The sequence below is a fragment of the Branchiostoma belcheri genome, unplaced genomic scaffold (assembly GCF_001625305.1).
Source record: "Branchiostoma belcheri isolate BF01 breed outbred unplaced genomic scaffold, Haploidv18h27 scaffold4, whole genome shotgun sequence".
In the NCBI taxonomy this organism is placed as follows: domain Eukaryota; kingdom Metazoa; phylum Chordata; class Leptocardii; order Amphioxiformes; family Branchiostomatidae; genus Branchiostoma; species Branchiostoma belcheri.
In genome coordinates, this window is record NW_017804020.1 from 7,229,578 (window position 1) to 7,244,134 (window position 14,557).

General features: G+C 41.1%; 1 protein-coding gene across 1 annotated transcript in view; it reads right to left on the reverse strand.

The window, feature by feature from the left end:
- Positions 1-265: 265 nt before the first annotated feature.
- LOC109476980 overlaps positions 266-14,557 on the reverse strand; it is a 28,544-nt gene continuing 14,252 nt past the window's right edge. Inside the window, exons 11-19 of the mRNA XM_019777994.1 lie at positions 14,241-14,446; positions 13,377-13,411; positions 11,891-12,245; positions 9,321-10,564; positions 3,862-4,031; positions 2,410-2,564; positions 1,428-1,606; positions 886-958; positions 266-524 (exon numbers count right to left, since the gene is read on the reverse strand). Of these exons, the coding sequence (XP_019633553.1) occupies positions 387-524; positions 886-958; positions 1,428-1,606; positions 2,410-2,564; positions 3,862-4,031; positions 9,321-10,564; positions 11,891-12,245; positions 13,377-13,411; positions 14,241-14,446 (2,555 nt within the window). The 3' untranslated portion in view covers positions 266-386. The remainder of the gene's footprint in view (positions 525-885; positions 959-1,427; positions 1,607-2,409; positions 2,565-3,861; positions 4,032-9,320; positions 10,565-11,890; positions 12,246-13,376; positions 13,412-14,240; positions 14,447-14,557) is intronic.

The window sequence follows — 14,557 nt, forward strand, 5'->3', positions numbered from 1 at the left end:
CCTTCGCAGATGACAGATTAGGCAAATATTGGTCGGTCACAAGTAGAAAAAATTCCGTCAAATGATGCAAGCACACTGGCTAGAACACTGGTATAGAACCAGAACGTCGGCAGAACGTACTGCGCCTGCGCAGAACCCCGTATTTTCGCGTTTTTCGTTGGGTTTTTGGTCAACGTTGCATCCGAATTTTGCCTGTTGCAGAGGATATTCTTTCCGACATAACATTTGGAAACTACTGTCGAAATGCTAACCTTATATGAGCGAATACAACCTTATATGAGACATTCTGCTGAAATGCTATGTACAATACATTACGGGTTTCGCGCAGGTGCAGTACGTTCTGCCGACATGCTTATAGAACCCAAGACTGATGGACTAAGTCTTGGTTAGTCTTCATTGTCAGAGAAGTAATCATCTCCCTCATCTGAGTCCACGTCTTCCAGAGGCTGTGCCGTCAGAAGCTTGGAGAAGTCGATGTTGGGAAGCTTCGTCTTTTTCCCCACCTGCTGACTACCTCCCAGTGTCTGAAATCAAGCCATTTTATCTTTAGCATGCAATTTTACATGTTGAACATAACTGACAGTGTTCTATTCAGACTTTTATTCATTTCAAAATGCTGGGTGTTTCTTTCCTATATTCCCGATAGATTTTTTTCAGGTCTATCAAAATTCATCGGGTTTAGGAGGCATGTGCCTCATATCTTCCGGATGCATCTACTACTGTGTAGAAATTTCCCTCTACCATAAGCACATGCTATGCATTTTGTTGTATGTCTAGAGAAGACCTCAGGCTAAACTCCAATCTTGTAAAACTATGTAGCTTTTTAACCAACATGCAATTTTGCATGTAACAAAAAAAAAGGAATGTCGAGCCCTGATAACTCACCTTCTGAACAGCGGTCAGACCTCTCCCTTTCTTTGCCTTTTGCTGCTTGAAGACGTATTTATCCAGATTTGACCTGCATAAATAAACTGCACTCAGTACAAAACATCATGATCACTCCAACATTGCTAACAGTAACACTGCATACATCAGTACTTAGGCCACACCAATTTAACTTCTTGGTTATCGGATTCGCCCGCTTCGTTTTTTTCTGATTTGAAAATAAAAATTCAGAATCAACTGCAAAATGCTCATATTTTGCCCTGAACAGTTGAAAACAGTCTTTCATTCCTAGTTGTTACTGTACAGTTATCCCATCTTTCAATGTAATGGTATCATTAAAAGTTCAAAATTCATTTGTTTAAATTTTGAACCAGCCTGGTGTGTTGACTTCATGTCTCCTATCGTACCATTTTGGGCCATAATAGGATGCCTAGGCCTGTTTTTATTTTTATTTCGCCCGCCCGCTCCATTATTTTTCTAGAAAAATCCGTTAACCAAGAAATTAAATTGGTGTGGCCTTAGACAGATTTGACTGGACATACTTCTGCCTTTCCTCGCTGATGATGCCAGGTGTCCTGAAGCCCTTGGGAGTGGGTCCTGCGGTGGCTGCAGAGCTGTGTCCGTACAGACGGCTCATCGGGGTCTGGAAGGCCTGTCTGGCAGACACGTCCGTACAAACATCATCGTCCTCGTCTGCATTGTAGTCTATGGAGATCAGCCCCTGTGCACAACATGGGAGAGTGGACGGCATCAGAAAAGGTTGTATAAAAAACGTCAGCAGAATGTATTGTACCTGTGGGGTCGTGTGGCGCAGCGGTAGCGCTTTCGGCTCAGGACCTAGAGGTCCTGGGTTCGATCCCCACCCATGTCACCGATCTTGTGCCCTTGGGAAAGGCACTTTACACAACTTTCCTCACTTCACTCAGGTGTAAATGAGTACCTAGCCTCGGTTAAGGACGTCCCTCGGATAGGACGTTAAATGGAGGTCCCGTGTTTGGGGAGAGCCATACCTCGAGCACGTAAAAGAACCCACCACACCTTTCGAAAAAGAGTAGGGGCATGCCCTGGTGTGCGATGGTACAAAAACTAATACTGCCCGGGAGTTGGTGATTCACTACAAATCACCCGGATGGAGGCCTGGTGAACCCCATCTCATACTAGCCACAAAAGGCAGCAGAATCTTCAGCTAGTTGAAGGCGGCTGCCTCAAATGAAAGAAGTAGAAGAAGACCTGTGAAAATACCCATAATGTATTGTGCGTAGCACTTCGGATGAACGTCTCATATACATGTAAGGTTGGTTAACATCCCATCAGTAGTTGCCAAATGTTATGTCGGAGAAGATATCGTCTGCAACAGGCAAATTCTGATGCAACATTGACCAACATCCAACGAAAACCGTAAAAAATTTCTAGTTTTTTTTTTCCAAAATCAGGCAAGAATTAATGCGCGTGCTAATGTCATCCATAAAAATTACTTGCTGTGGCCATACTTTGATTTCAAAAACTACCAGCGACATCTTCTACCTTACTGATCTTCCTCTGCTTCTTGAAGGGAGTGATGCCATCTTCAAAAGCTTCGTCTTCGTGCCCCTCGTTGTACTGTTTTATCAACTCTTGTAGCTGTCTCTTCCTCTTCAGCGTGCCAGCCTTCCCAGTCAGGGCCACGGGTTTCTTAGGATCTACGTACAAAATAAAAAAAACATGACTTCCGTGACTTTCGTCTTCCCAAGACCTACCAACATACCAAATATCAACACTATCCAACTAGATCAGTATTCTATCTACATGTAGTACCCTCCGCAAAATTTTTTTGTCATTTAAATTTTGTTTGATACCTTTGTTTGGACAATTTGACTCTTGACTCTCTGAAGAGCTACATGTAGGTTTTGCATTTTAAGTTTCTAGGAAAAAATGATGTGTTTCCTGTTTCAGTCCGGAAAAAATTAGGGTCAGTATCTAGGTAGGGATTTTCTTTTTTTTTTTTTAGACTTCAGTGATATCTATAACAAAAACAATAATATTGTGTGCACCAGCAAAAATCCAGGCTCGCCACCAGAGAAATATTGTCCTATGCACGTAATTTGGTTAATGTTCCCCACTACATGTAAGTTCAGCAAGAAAAAATACATGATACAAACTGTACAGTCATGCATTTTCTACCTGGAACTTGGAGCAAGTAAACCTAATGAATTACTGTCATTATCATAATCTAAATCTAAGCTACGAGTATCTACCCAATCATATTTTCTTAAGCATAATTTCTCAACCAAATCACGGCTAAAACAAAAGAAAATGTTTTCAACCAGCACAGTGGTATTGCCAGTTGATTATTTACAGTTAGATCAGCGTATATAATTAGTACTGGACCCTAGGATCATAATCCACAGGGAAAAAAACAACTTACAAATCAAAGAACCTCTTGTTGGTCTTAATTTTTTATTGGCGCACCGTGCGACCATAATTTCAAATATGGTCGCACGGTGGCGCATGTGCAAGCAAACCAGTCGCAGTCACGATCCCTGGAGATTCTAATAAGGCCACAGCATGTAAATTTTATGGATGACATCCTCCACAGATTCCAAATCTAATGCGAGCGGGCGAAAAAAAACAAGGCGGGCCGAAAAAAATAAGGTTCCTACAATTTGAAATTTTGACTCAATCATTGTACAATGGTTTTGATTCAGTAGGAACATCACATATTCACAGCCAGCATCACATATCACTGCATCAAAGTAAGAAACAAAACATTAAATAAGAGCCTTTTCTTGTCTCGATCTCTCACATAGTTATCTGCCATCCACCTTCTGGCATGGCAACAGACATCTTTGCCCATTTCGGCATGTTGACCACTGTCATAAGGCAACAAAATTTCTTGTTTTTTTTTTCCAAAATCAGGCGAAAATTAATGCGCGCGCTGATGTCATCCATAAAAATTACTTGCTGTGGCCTAAAGAAAACAAACAAACATTTACACACCTTTCCCTGCGTTGCTGGCATCTTCCTTGTCCTTGTTGGCAGCTGTGTGGTTGGATGTAGAAGTCATGTGCTGGTACCTGTCCTGACAGTCCTGTGCCGTGTGTGATCCCACCACCTCAGCTACCTTCTGCCACAGACACTCATCCTCACCAGATATGCTGCTCAGGGCACTACCAGGAGAACATGGGAATTGACCTTCATTTCAACACTTAGACCACACCAATTTTGCCAAAAAGCAGTTACTCAAGCAGCTGGATATGATTTTGAGTTGCTTGAGTAACTGCTTTTTGGCGTATCGTATTACCTGGATGTCTAACCTTCATCGACAGACCAATTTCATTTGTTGGTTCTTGGATTTTTTCAGAAAAAATATGAAGCGACAGGGCGAAAAAAAAATAAAAACTAGACATCCTATCATAGCCCCAATTTCTTAGTAACGATAAGAGCCATGAAGTCAACATGAAAGGTTGGGTTAATATTTAAACAATGAATTTCTAACTCTTAATCTAACTACTAACTGCATTGATAAATGGATAAACAGTAACAACTACAGGAAGGAAAGGACTTTCCTGAATTGTTGGGGGCAAAATATGAGGATTTTTTAGTTGATTCGGAACCAGAACTTTTTTTGTTTGCAAATCAGAAAAAAATAAAGAGGCGAATCCATGAACCAACAAATTAAATTGGTGTGGCCTTAGGAAGTAAAAGTTATGGATGACATCCTCTGCAGACTCCAAATATAATGTGATAGAGCAAAAAAAAAAGGCAGGCCAAAAAAACAAGGTTCCTACATTTTCGAATTTTGACATTTATAAACCTTGTTTAACAAGAAATGATACCTACATTTTGCTATGTTTACTGCCAACTATTACAAGATTCTAGCCTGGGTTCCATCCTGGTTAGTTTACGTCCGCTCCTACAGTCGTTGGTGGTAGCGACTGTAGGAGCGGACGTAAACTAACCAGGATGGAACCCAGGCTAACAAGATTCATTTGTCACTGAAAAGTAAAGTTTTTAATTGGGTTGCCTACAGTGTATTTAACACTGGTCGCATCAATTTTGGAAAGTCACAAGGCATTTGGAAACTCAAGTAAAAATTGATTTTCAACATTCAAGTTTCACATCAGTGTGTAGCTCTTGGTGTAATGAGCACAGTGATATGAAAATTATTGTTCTGCAGTGTTCATAACTTAAGATATCATTAATAATAAATACAAGCAGACCGGTGGTCTTTCCTAACAGCCCGTCAGGCCTAACAACTAGCCCGCAAGTTTTAATTACAGGACCTTCGGTCTAAAGGCACTAGACTACAGGTGTAGAATCCCAGCCCGCGGGCTGATTTACTCAAAAACCATTCAGACCGTCAGCCTAACTTCAGCCCGCGGTCTGGAATTTCTGGTCAAAGAGGTGCAAGAAGCCCAAAACAATGGCATGGAAGGCGTGAATTGATTGATGTTTGCAGACTGTCTGTGCCAATTTCAGCCTGGTGGGGTAAGGATTCAGACCTCACGGACTACATCTCAGCCCGCGGTCTGATCCAAGTGATGTGTAAAACTTCATTCTCAGAGCAGAAAATAAGGAAGGAGAGCATAATCCACACCCATCTGTTAACAGTGTTGTACATTTTTGCCGCTTTCAACCTCATTCACTCACTCAATCACTCAGCTTCGCATGCTCTTTCCACTACATGTAGACCACAAAAAAGAAAGAAGAGCTTACAAACACGTTCTGTACCAGCTAGGGGTAGAAAATGAAACAATTTTTTCTCATGAGCATCCTGAATGTCATTGAAGTTCAGTTCAGTTCAGTTGAAACATTGGGAAAATTATGTTACAGACAGTTTTGCCAGACAAAATTCTAGTACTATATAATATGAGCAAGAAGCCTAATACATGCATTGCAACTTAAACCTGCTTTCAAGCAATGGAGTTATAAAATCCTCAGTCCATTTCTGTTCAACCATGGTTCAACAGTTCTCAGGTAATTATTCTGATCAAGGAACAATTGTTATGCGGGATGAAACTAAGTTTAGCTATTGTTCTTGACATGCAAATGCCACTGTCCAATTATCAAGTTGGACTATTGTTGAGTTACACGTCGAATTACAGTACCCCTATCTGGGCAGCTTGTACTGGGTCACCCAGTAGGAGCCTGAAAAGATGACAGACTATCTTAAAAAATAAAACTAGGATTCTCATCATTAATTTCTTGTTCATAATCTAAAATCTAATCTAATCATAATACTACAAACTAGTTGAGGGATAGAAAGATTTGGCCAAGACATGGTTCTCAACGTGTGAACCCAGGCCATCTGACACTGTCATTATATACAATGTCATAAGGTTTTCTGATTGGATATTTTTTCGGGCTATTGAGCTACCCAGTGCAAGCTGCAAAGACCATGTCACCCATGTCTGGGTACTAGTAGCCCGACCAGACTCTCTAATTTGATAATTGGACAGGTATGAATGATAACATGCATGGAAATTAATTTTGAAAATTTTCTTCCTGCAGGAAATTTCTGCAGGAAAAACCTACTAAGACATTGTAGATTCCTGCAGATAGAATCCTTCCTAGAAATTTCGGCAGGAATGACTGTATAATAAATATATACAACTGTTAGGCCACACCAATATACATGTAATGTAGTCTCCACCAGACTCCTTTGCAGGCTAAATAAATAGTAGCAATCGGCTAAGGCATGGAGGTAGCTCCAATGGCTAAGGGGAACATCACTGGCCAGAGGAGTTGGCCGGCCATAGAGACTAAATATAATGTCATTACTTGTTTCTCAGACTCATTCACTTGAAGAAGAATCCTGTTCTATAAAATTACAACATTACATCAATATTCTCTCAAGGTCACCTTAGTAATTGATCAATGATCATCTGATTTTTTGTATGTCATGACAATTCATGCCGTCTGATAACTCAATGAATGCTTTTGCTTCGGAAGCAAAAGCATCCCCTTTCTGCAGTTGTAAACACGTGTAACATTGATCAGATTCTGACTGGAGACTAACTTCAAGTTGTTGCTTGGAAGTTAGAACTTGTTAATTTTATCATAATCACCTCCCCTCCCCTTTTGTCACCCATTTTTATAGAAACTGTGTTCTTTGTGTCTAGGGGATAACAAGCCTTTACAATGTAATTCATAGGCTTATTGAGGGATGTCTATTATCACTCTATGGTGACATTTCCTTGGGCAAACGTTGGCCCTCCAGGAGCCAAGGAGCTAGCCTGGCAGCAGTCTGGTACCCATGTAACAGTGGGGGGGTTATAGGCGCTACAGCTCGCCTCTGTTTCTTACACCCAGGCTACCTGGTCTGCTATCATAGTTCATACATGTACATCCTGCGCTGTACAAGCATTTTACGTTCTGTTCCTAAATTTTTGGGAAATATCCAAACTGAATGAACAGCTCTTTTCATTATATATATAACCTATTTGAGATGTTTCACAAATATTGTAACAATTAGAAAATTTTCTACTTTTTTCAATCATACTTTGAAATTATCTAGAAACATTGTGTTTTTTTCGAAATGGTTACAATTTGTAATGTGGAATATAGCAATATAGAATTGACTCTAGGCCTTGGGCAAGCACTTCCAATTAAATTGTAATTTAGACTTATTACAAATCCTGTAAAGATTCTCATCATTAATTTTTTGTTCATAATCTAAATCTAATCTAATCATGACACTACAAACTAGTTGTGGGATAGAAAGATTTGGCCAAGACATGGTTCTCAGTGTGTGAACCCAGGCCATCTGACACTGTCATTACAATGTCATGAGATTTTCTGATAGGATATTTTTTCGGGCAAGGACATTATCTCTGTTTCGGGCTATTGAGCCAGTGCCAGTGCACCCATGTCAGGGTAGCCCGACCAGACTCTCTAATTTGATAATTGGACAGTGGTCATTTGCATGCCTGGAACAATAGGTGACCTGAGGTATGACCCGCATGACAAAGGTGCAGGAACAGAATAATTACAAAAGAAAATGTAACATGAATTTCCTAAAGCATTGTACAACTCCTTGCACTGAAAGCAAGTTCATGTTGCAAATTGAGGATCGATTCCTTGCTTTTTATGTTTTCAGTGTACATCGGCTGAGACTTATACATGGCAGGATTATGGCACTAAAACTCCAAATGTTTTCCTTTTGATTTAAATGTTTCCATGGAGTTATTGTTTATCTGTTAACCATGTCCATTCATCTTGTTTTGTTGTGACCTGTACTTAGCCAAGTCTTCATTCTTTAAAAAAAAGATAAATTTCTACCCCCATGATGTTTCAAAGGGATTTGGCCAGGGGAGTTGCCCATCCATAGTAGGACAGATTGGACTATACCTGCCAAACAGAAACTGTAAGTGACCATGAAGTGTCCTCAAAAGTTGGCTTCCAACACCACAACCAATCAGGTCTAATATGAAGTGTTCTTGCTGAGACAAGGGTCTTTTATGATGCTATCTGATCTTTTTTAGTCATAACCGTTACACAAATGTTACACCCCGCCCAGGTATCAGCAGGAGCAAAATCCACCTCCTCAAACATGTTCAAAAAGCTTTCTACTAGAAAGAGACTTTTTGCAGTCTTAATAGCAGAACAATTCTTCCCATGTACAGGAAAAATTCTTCCAGTAGAAATTTCTGAAGCTTTTGCAGAAAATGTTCAAAATGAATATTCATGAAAGTTATCATCATTCATACCTGTACATAATACTTGTCAATAATATGTAATCACTTATTGAAAATATTAGCTGAAAATGTGAAGGGTGTTTATTAATATGAAGTGATATGAAGTGAAGTGTAAACCATCATCAATCTGGAAGCATCAATTTGGAAGCATATTTTTGTTTCCCACTTTCTGTTTGGTGTTTAAAGTCTGAAGGTTCTCTATCATAAGGCCTAATCATCAGCCCAGCCTGTCCACAGACCGACAGGCCTGTTCAGGCCCGCGGGCTAACCATTGAGCCCAGACCTCTCATGAATTTATCACAAACTTGTTAATTACACAGGTGTGAAAATGTGAATTCTCATTAATTCAGTGGTTTTCATGGGGTGTTCATGAGGCTAATTGGATGCGGTCTGGATGCGGGCTGGCTAACTCAGGCCGCGGGCTAAAGTTTAGGACTGCCGGGCTAAGCTGCTGGGCATGACGGTGTGTGTTCTAGACCGCCAGGCTTGCAATTTTTAAAGTCAAATATCTTGATAAATTTGTACATTCTGACCATAAAAAAAGCAACCTGGTACTGAAGATAGCATGATCTTTCCAATGGCATGCAAAAGTTCACTGTACATCCAGGAATAACAAAGTTGAAAATCAGGGGTTTCAACATAGCTGTCTCAAAATTCGGAAAGTGACATTCCAAAATTGAGGTGACCAGTGTTATTTGTATTGTCCTATAAATGTTACATAATGGAGACTTATGGAACAAAACAGGCACAAATGTTTACCTGTAGAGCTTCTTCTCTTCTTCCAGGGTCCACGATGTCTCAGTACCATTTTTACTCTGTTCCCTTGCCTGCCTTTCTTTGGAGTTTTCAGGTGAACTTTTGTTCTTGGCCTTCTTTCTTTGACACTTCCGTGCATCCTGGTCACTTTCACACTTATCCTTATTATCTTCATCAACTTGCACAGTAGGCCTTGCTCCTCCTTCCTCTGTCTTCTTGTTATTAGCTTTCCTCTTTCTTTGGTAACGTCTTCTTCCTTTGTTTTCAGTTTCAGGAGCTTTTCCAGCAACAACTTCCTGGGAGTCCTTTTCCGGTTCAGTATCACTTGGCGTACCTTCAGCTTGTTCTTTCTTCCCCTTGCTTTTGCCATTTTGCTGACCTTTCCTGTTACCTCTTCGTTGCTCAGTTGGTTCCTCCTTTTTCTCATCAGGTTTGCAGGCAGTAGTATCTTTAACCCTGGGTGACTTGCGAGGAGGGACTGGCGTTAGTTCTGCTTGTTCTTTTCTCCCGTTGCTGTTGAGAGAAGTTGCAGACGTTTTGACGTTCTGCCGACCTTTCCTCTTAGTGCCTCTTTGCTGCTCTGCGGGTTCCTCCTTTTTTTCTTCAATCTCGCAAGCAGCAGCATCTTGAAGCCTGAGTGACTTTCGAGGTGTGACTGTGTTTAGTTTGCCAGCAAGGGACTGTGCTCGTTTCCGGCCACGGCCTCTCCGGGACCCTCCCCTCTTCTCTGCTTCCTTGGCCTGATTTTCGCCCTCTTCATGGAGACTGTTACATCTGCTTGGTACTTTTGGCTCGGTGTTCTCCGGCTGTTCTGTGTTGGTGGTTTCTCTCTTCTTAGCTGGTCTCCCTCTTTTCCTGGTCGTGTTACTGGATGTCTGTACATCGCTGACTGAATGTCTGCTTGGTACTTTTGGCTCGGTGTTCTCCAGCTGTTCTGTGTTGGCGGTTTCTCTCTTCTGGGCTGGCCTCCCTCTTTTTCTGGTCGTGTTACCGGCTGTCTGTACATCGCTGACTGAGTCCTCTTTCTTTTGTCTTCCCCCCCTCCTTCTTCCTTTTTCAACCTGTTTCCCTGTAGAGGGTTGTTGTTCGATGCTTGTATTGCTGTATGGCTCACCACTACTCTGTTTGCTTTCAGCGGTCTTTGTTTTCTTTTCGTCGTCTGATTGCCCAGGAGGTTTCTGCCGAGCAGACTGGCGAGTCCCACGAGCTGGTGTCCAGTCTGTATCCTCCTCCATACTTTCGCAATTCTATGTTCAAGAGAATGAAACATAATCTACATTTTGTATTCGTCACAACAAAATATATGCTTATACAGTTTTGTTTTGTTTTGTTTTTTTTAAGAAAAATTTACGAGGAAACAGCAAAGCAAGAGAGTGGAGTAACATGCAGGGCCTGAAGTACAAATGTATTAAGTGTGCTTATAAGAAATGGCTGCCGCAGTAAATGTCATTATCTCACCAGTGTTCGAAATACCTGTCTGCAGTCTGCAATCTGCAGATAGATTTTCAAGATTGAAGAAGAAAAATTTATAAAATCTGCAATTTTGCAACAGGAAAAATTGGCACTTGGGATTTGGCGCTCTTGGCCCCAAGGACAGACAAAACTTAAGCTCCTGTTCTGAAACAACAGGAGCTTCTTTCACTAATTTGCATCAACCTCGTCTTGACTTGTCTATCTTTAAATTTGTTTCTTTTTGGACTTCCAAAAATTTGTCTTCACTAATTTGCATATCAATCAATAGTTCATGCTTATAAACCTGCAAGATTGTAGTATGGAGGCTTGTGTATTTGCAGAAAGTATTTCCAAATTGCAGAACAAAATTTTGACTCTTCTGCAATATTGCAGAGCACTGAAAAAAAGTATTTCGACCACTGTCTCACAAATCTATTTTGATTCCCCGAAGATGCATTGGATGGCTTTAAATCTAAAAACTAATTAGTACTTCATTTACTTCATTAGTAAACTTCAGAGTATGGGTAGATTCTCAATGACATAATTGATAGATTACCAACATGTCTTGTTTGTATTTACCTTGGTTTTATCCACCTTGTAATTATGCATGTATTTTGTCAACATGTTTTTGTTGTATGTTTTGAGTAGGTGTTATATAAGCAACTTGTGCTTTTTGTCCAATACTCAATAAATATATGCGAATAAAAAAAAACTAATGAGTATGACCTATCTTAACCCTACCTAGACCGGGTTTTTTTTGGCTCATTTGACCCCCCCCCCTCAGAACTCGCGAACGGTATGTCGTATGACCACCAAATTTTCAGAGGATGGTGTACTACTAGTGAAAATTTATCATATCTTAAATTTTTATGACGTTATGACGTAATATGACGTCATTAATGTGATTTTATTGGCCAAAACCGTCTAGATAGGTTATACCCTGAAAACTAAATGGTATACAACATAACTTTACCAAAAGTGTTTATGACAGATTATTAGGGTGTACTAAGTCTTATGTTGCCCATAGCAGACGCTAGGTGACATCAAAGTTGGCGCGGGCAGTTTTAGCCCCCCCCCCCAGGTCTAGGTAGGGTTAAAGCCCTGTCAACCTTATACTGTACCTGGAAAGTATGAGTAGGTTTAGGTGTGTTGAGGATGTCTTCAGGTACACCCTGTGGTGGTCCCTTGGTCCTTGTGTTCCTCAGTAGCCTGGAGCTGCCCACAGTACCGAGTGCCTGTCTACTTTTAGGAGCCCCCGGAGTGTCCAACAGGATATCTGTAGTAACCACAGTGGGGTCCAGCCTGGTCACGGGTAGGTCACTCGTCGTCTCTGGTGTGTGATCCGGGGGATCCCGCTGACCATCTGATCCAGCGGGGGGATCTCCCAGATCGGCAGGTTGGGGATCTGTCACCGCGGTCTTCACTGGTCGACTGGCAACGCTGGTGGGACGCCGCTTGACAGTGTCTGGAGTTCCACTGTTAGAAAACACATGAAATACAGTCACACTTGTCCAAGGCAACCACACAGGGGACCATGTAAGTATCACTTTCCTCACTTCACTCAGGTGAAGAAGAGTACCTAGCTTCGGTTAGGGACGTCCCTCGGGTAGGACTTTAAATGGAGGTCCTGTATTTGGGAGAGCCACACCCCACGCACGTTATAAAACCAACCACACCAACCACATCGAAAAGAGTAGGGGACCTTCCCGGTGTGAGTGGTTCAAACATTACAGTCTGGTCTCAGGTTTGACATCTTGAAGAGGTGATAGTCACCTGTTATGTCAATCCTTCCATAAATGTGGTAAATCTTCATAAAATAAAAAATGAAAAATAAAAAAATTACAGTGGTCTTCCTAGGCGTAGAAAAAAAAATGTTGTGTTTCCTGTTTCCCGACCGACCCTAAAAAAACTGACGACCCTAGCCTTTTTTTGGGTGGACCCCTGCAAAGGACATATTTTCAAGCTGAATCAACCTTATCTAGCTCCATGACCAATCTGACACCTGAGTGATGAAATATTGCACAATCAGTTTTCTAACATAAGTGTCCACACATTTCCCTTTGTTAAACTTAATTGTATATCTTTATGATCACGGAAGTCTAAGAAAAAATGGATCTAATCTATCTGCCAACCCTAAATTTTTCAGGACTGCAACAGGAAACACAACATTTTTTTCTTAGGCCTTAGACAAGTGGTCCTCTTAATACAAAAGGCACAGCGACAAAAAAAGACAGAAACCAACAGCAAAATTTCCACCCATAGACAAACCCAAAGTGACCTACATGTAGCTGGCACCAAGTGGGCAAATTGGGCAAGTGGTCAGCTTAAGCAAGTCCCTTAAATGCTTATGTCTATGGGGAAAAATCGGGACCACTGGGAAAAGATGGGAGGATAATATCTCAGAGAATAGACCAACAGGACACTAAGTGAAATGCTAACAAAAGAAATGGAAAAGCAAGAAAGGTGGAAAAAACTGGCTTGTAGTAAAAGTCCAAACGGTCAAACAATTATACTAAGGGTCATAGATGAGAATGAGCTAGTAACACAGAATAGAGTTTGAATGGGCAGTGAACATCTCTACAATGTATCAGAGCTGGTCACACTTACCATCTGCTGTCTTGTAAGTCATCTCTTTGTACCACCTGTAAGGGAAGGAACACACCACCACACATCATACAGGTGACTCAAATACTCCTAGAGTACATGTACTGCACTGGTGCAGGTTACAATGAAAATCACCTGCACCAGAAAAATTTCACCTGCACCACTCAGAGTTACTTTAAATTTAATTAAAAATAATAATATACTTCACAGGTGATAACACAGTGAATGCAGCAAATAAAAACCCACATACACCTACATTTGTATATAATTTATATGGACCAGTACATGGACCAGTGCAGGTAGACATCAGAAATACCTGCACAGTTCCAATTTTACCTGCACTAACCTGCATATACCCAGTACATGGACAAGTGCAGGTTAGGTGCAGGTAGACATCAGAAATACCTGCACAGCTCCAATTTTACCTGCACTAACCTGCATATACCCAGTACATGGACCAGTGCAGGTTAGGTGCAGGTAGACATCAGAAATACCTGCACAGCTCCAAGTTTACCTGCACTATATGCCTCTGGGTATTTCAAGCCCCGCATAGTTTTGTTAATAATTATTGTTTACCAAAGGAAAACATATTGTTTTTGCTCAGTTTCTTCGTCCTCTTTTCCAAACAAGTACATTGTACATTGTAAGGTCAATGACCAGAACCAGATGCCTGTCACCATGATAACTAGTGTAGGGTTACATAATGTTGCAATTTTATAGCAGGAGGGATTTAGACTCCTGTCATGATATATGTGAATGTGTTTGAGTAAGAATTAACAGAGCAGATCATATGCGACGGTAAACATTATGCATAAATCCTTTGCAAATGTTACCTTAACTTTCTAGTTATTAAAAATTGTATCTTACCAGTTCCTTGCCAGTAGTGAAGCTGTGGAAGGCGGGTGACTGAGCCAGCTGGTCGGCACTACTGCAGCGGATCCTCACGTTGTCCTTCTCCACGACCACCCGTTGGTTGGCCCACCACGCCATCCGGGGCTTCACCACGCGGCCGCTACTCGAGCGCTTCAGGGATCCCAGCACAGTTTGCAGCGCTGGTGACTGGGTGTCAGCAGCTAGGAACAAATCAATCAATAGTGAGTGTGTGTGAATCAATCAAACTGGTTTATTCTTTAAAAAAAAGGTCTTGCAGCCAAAGGCTTTTGAACATATATGTCCAAAAACAA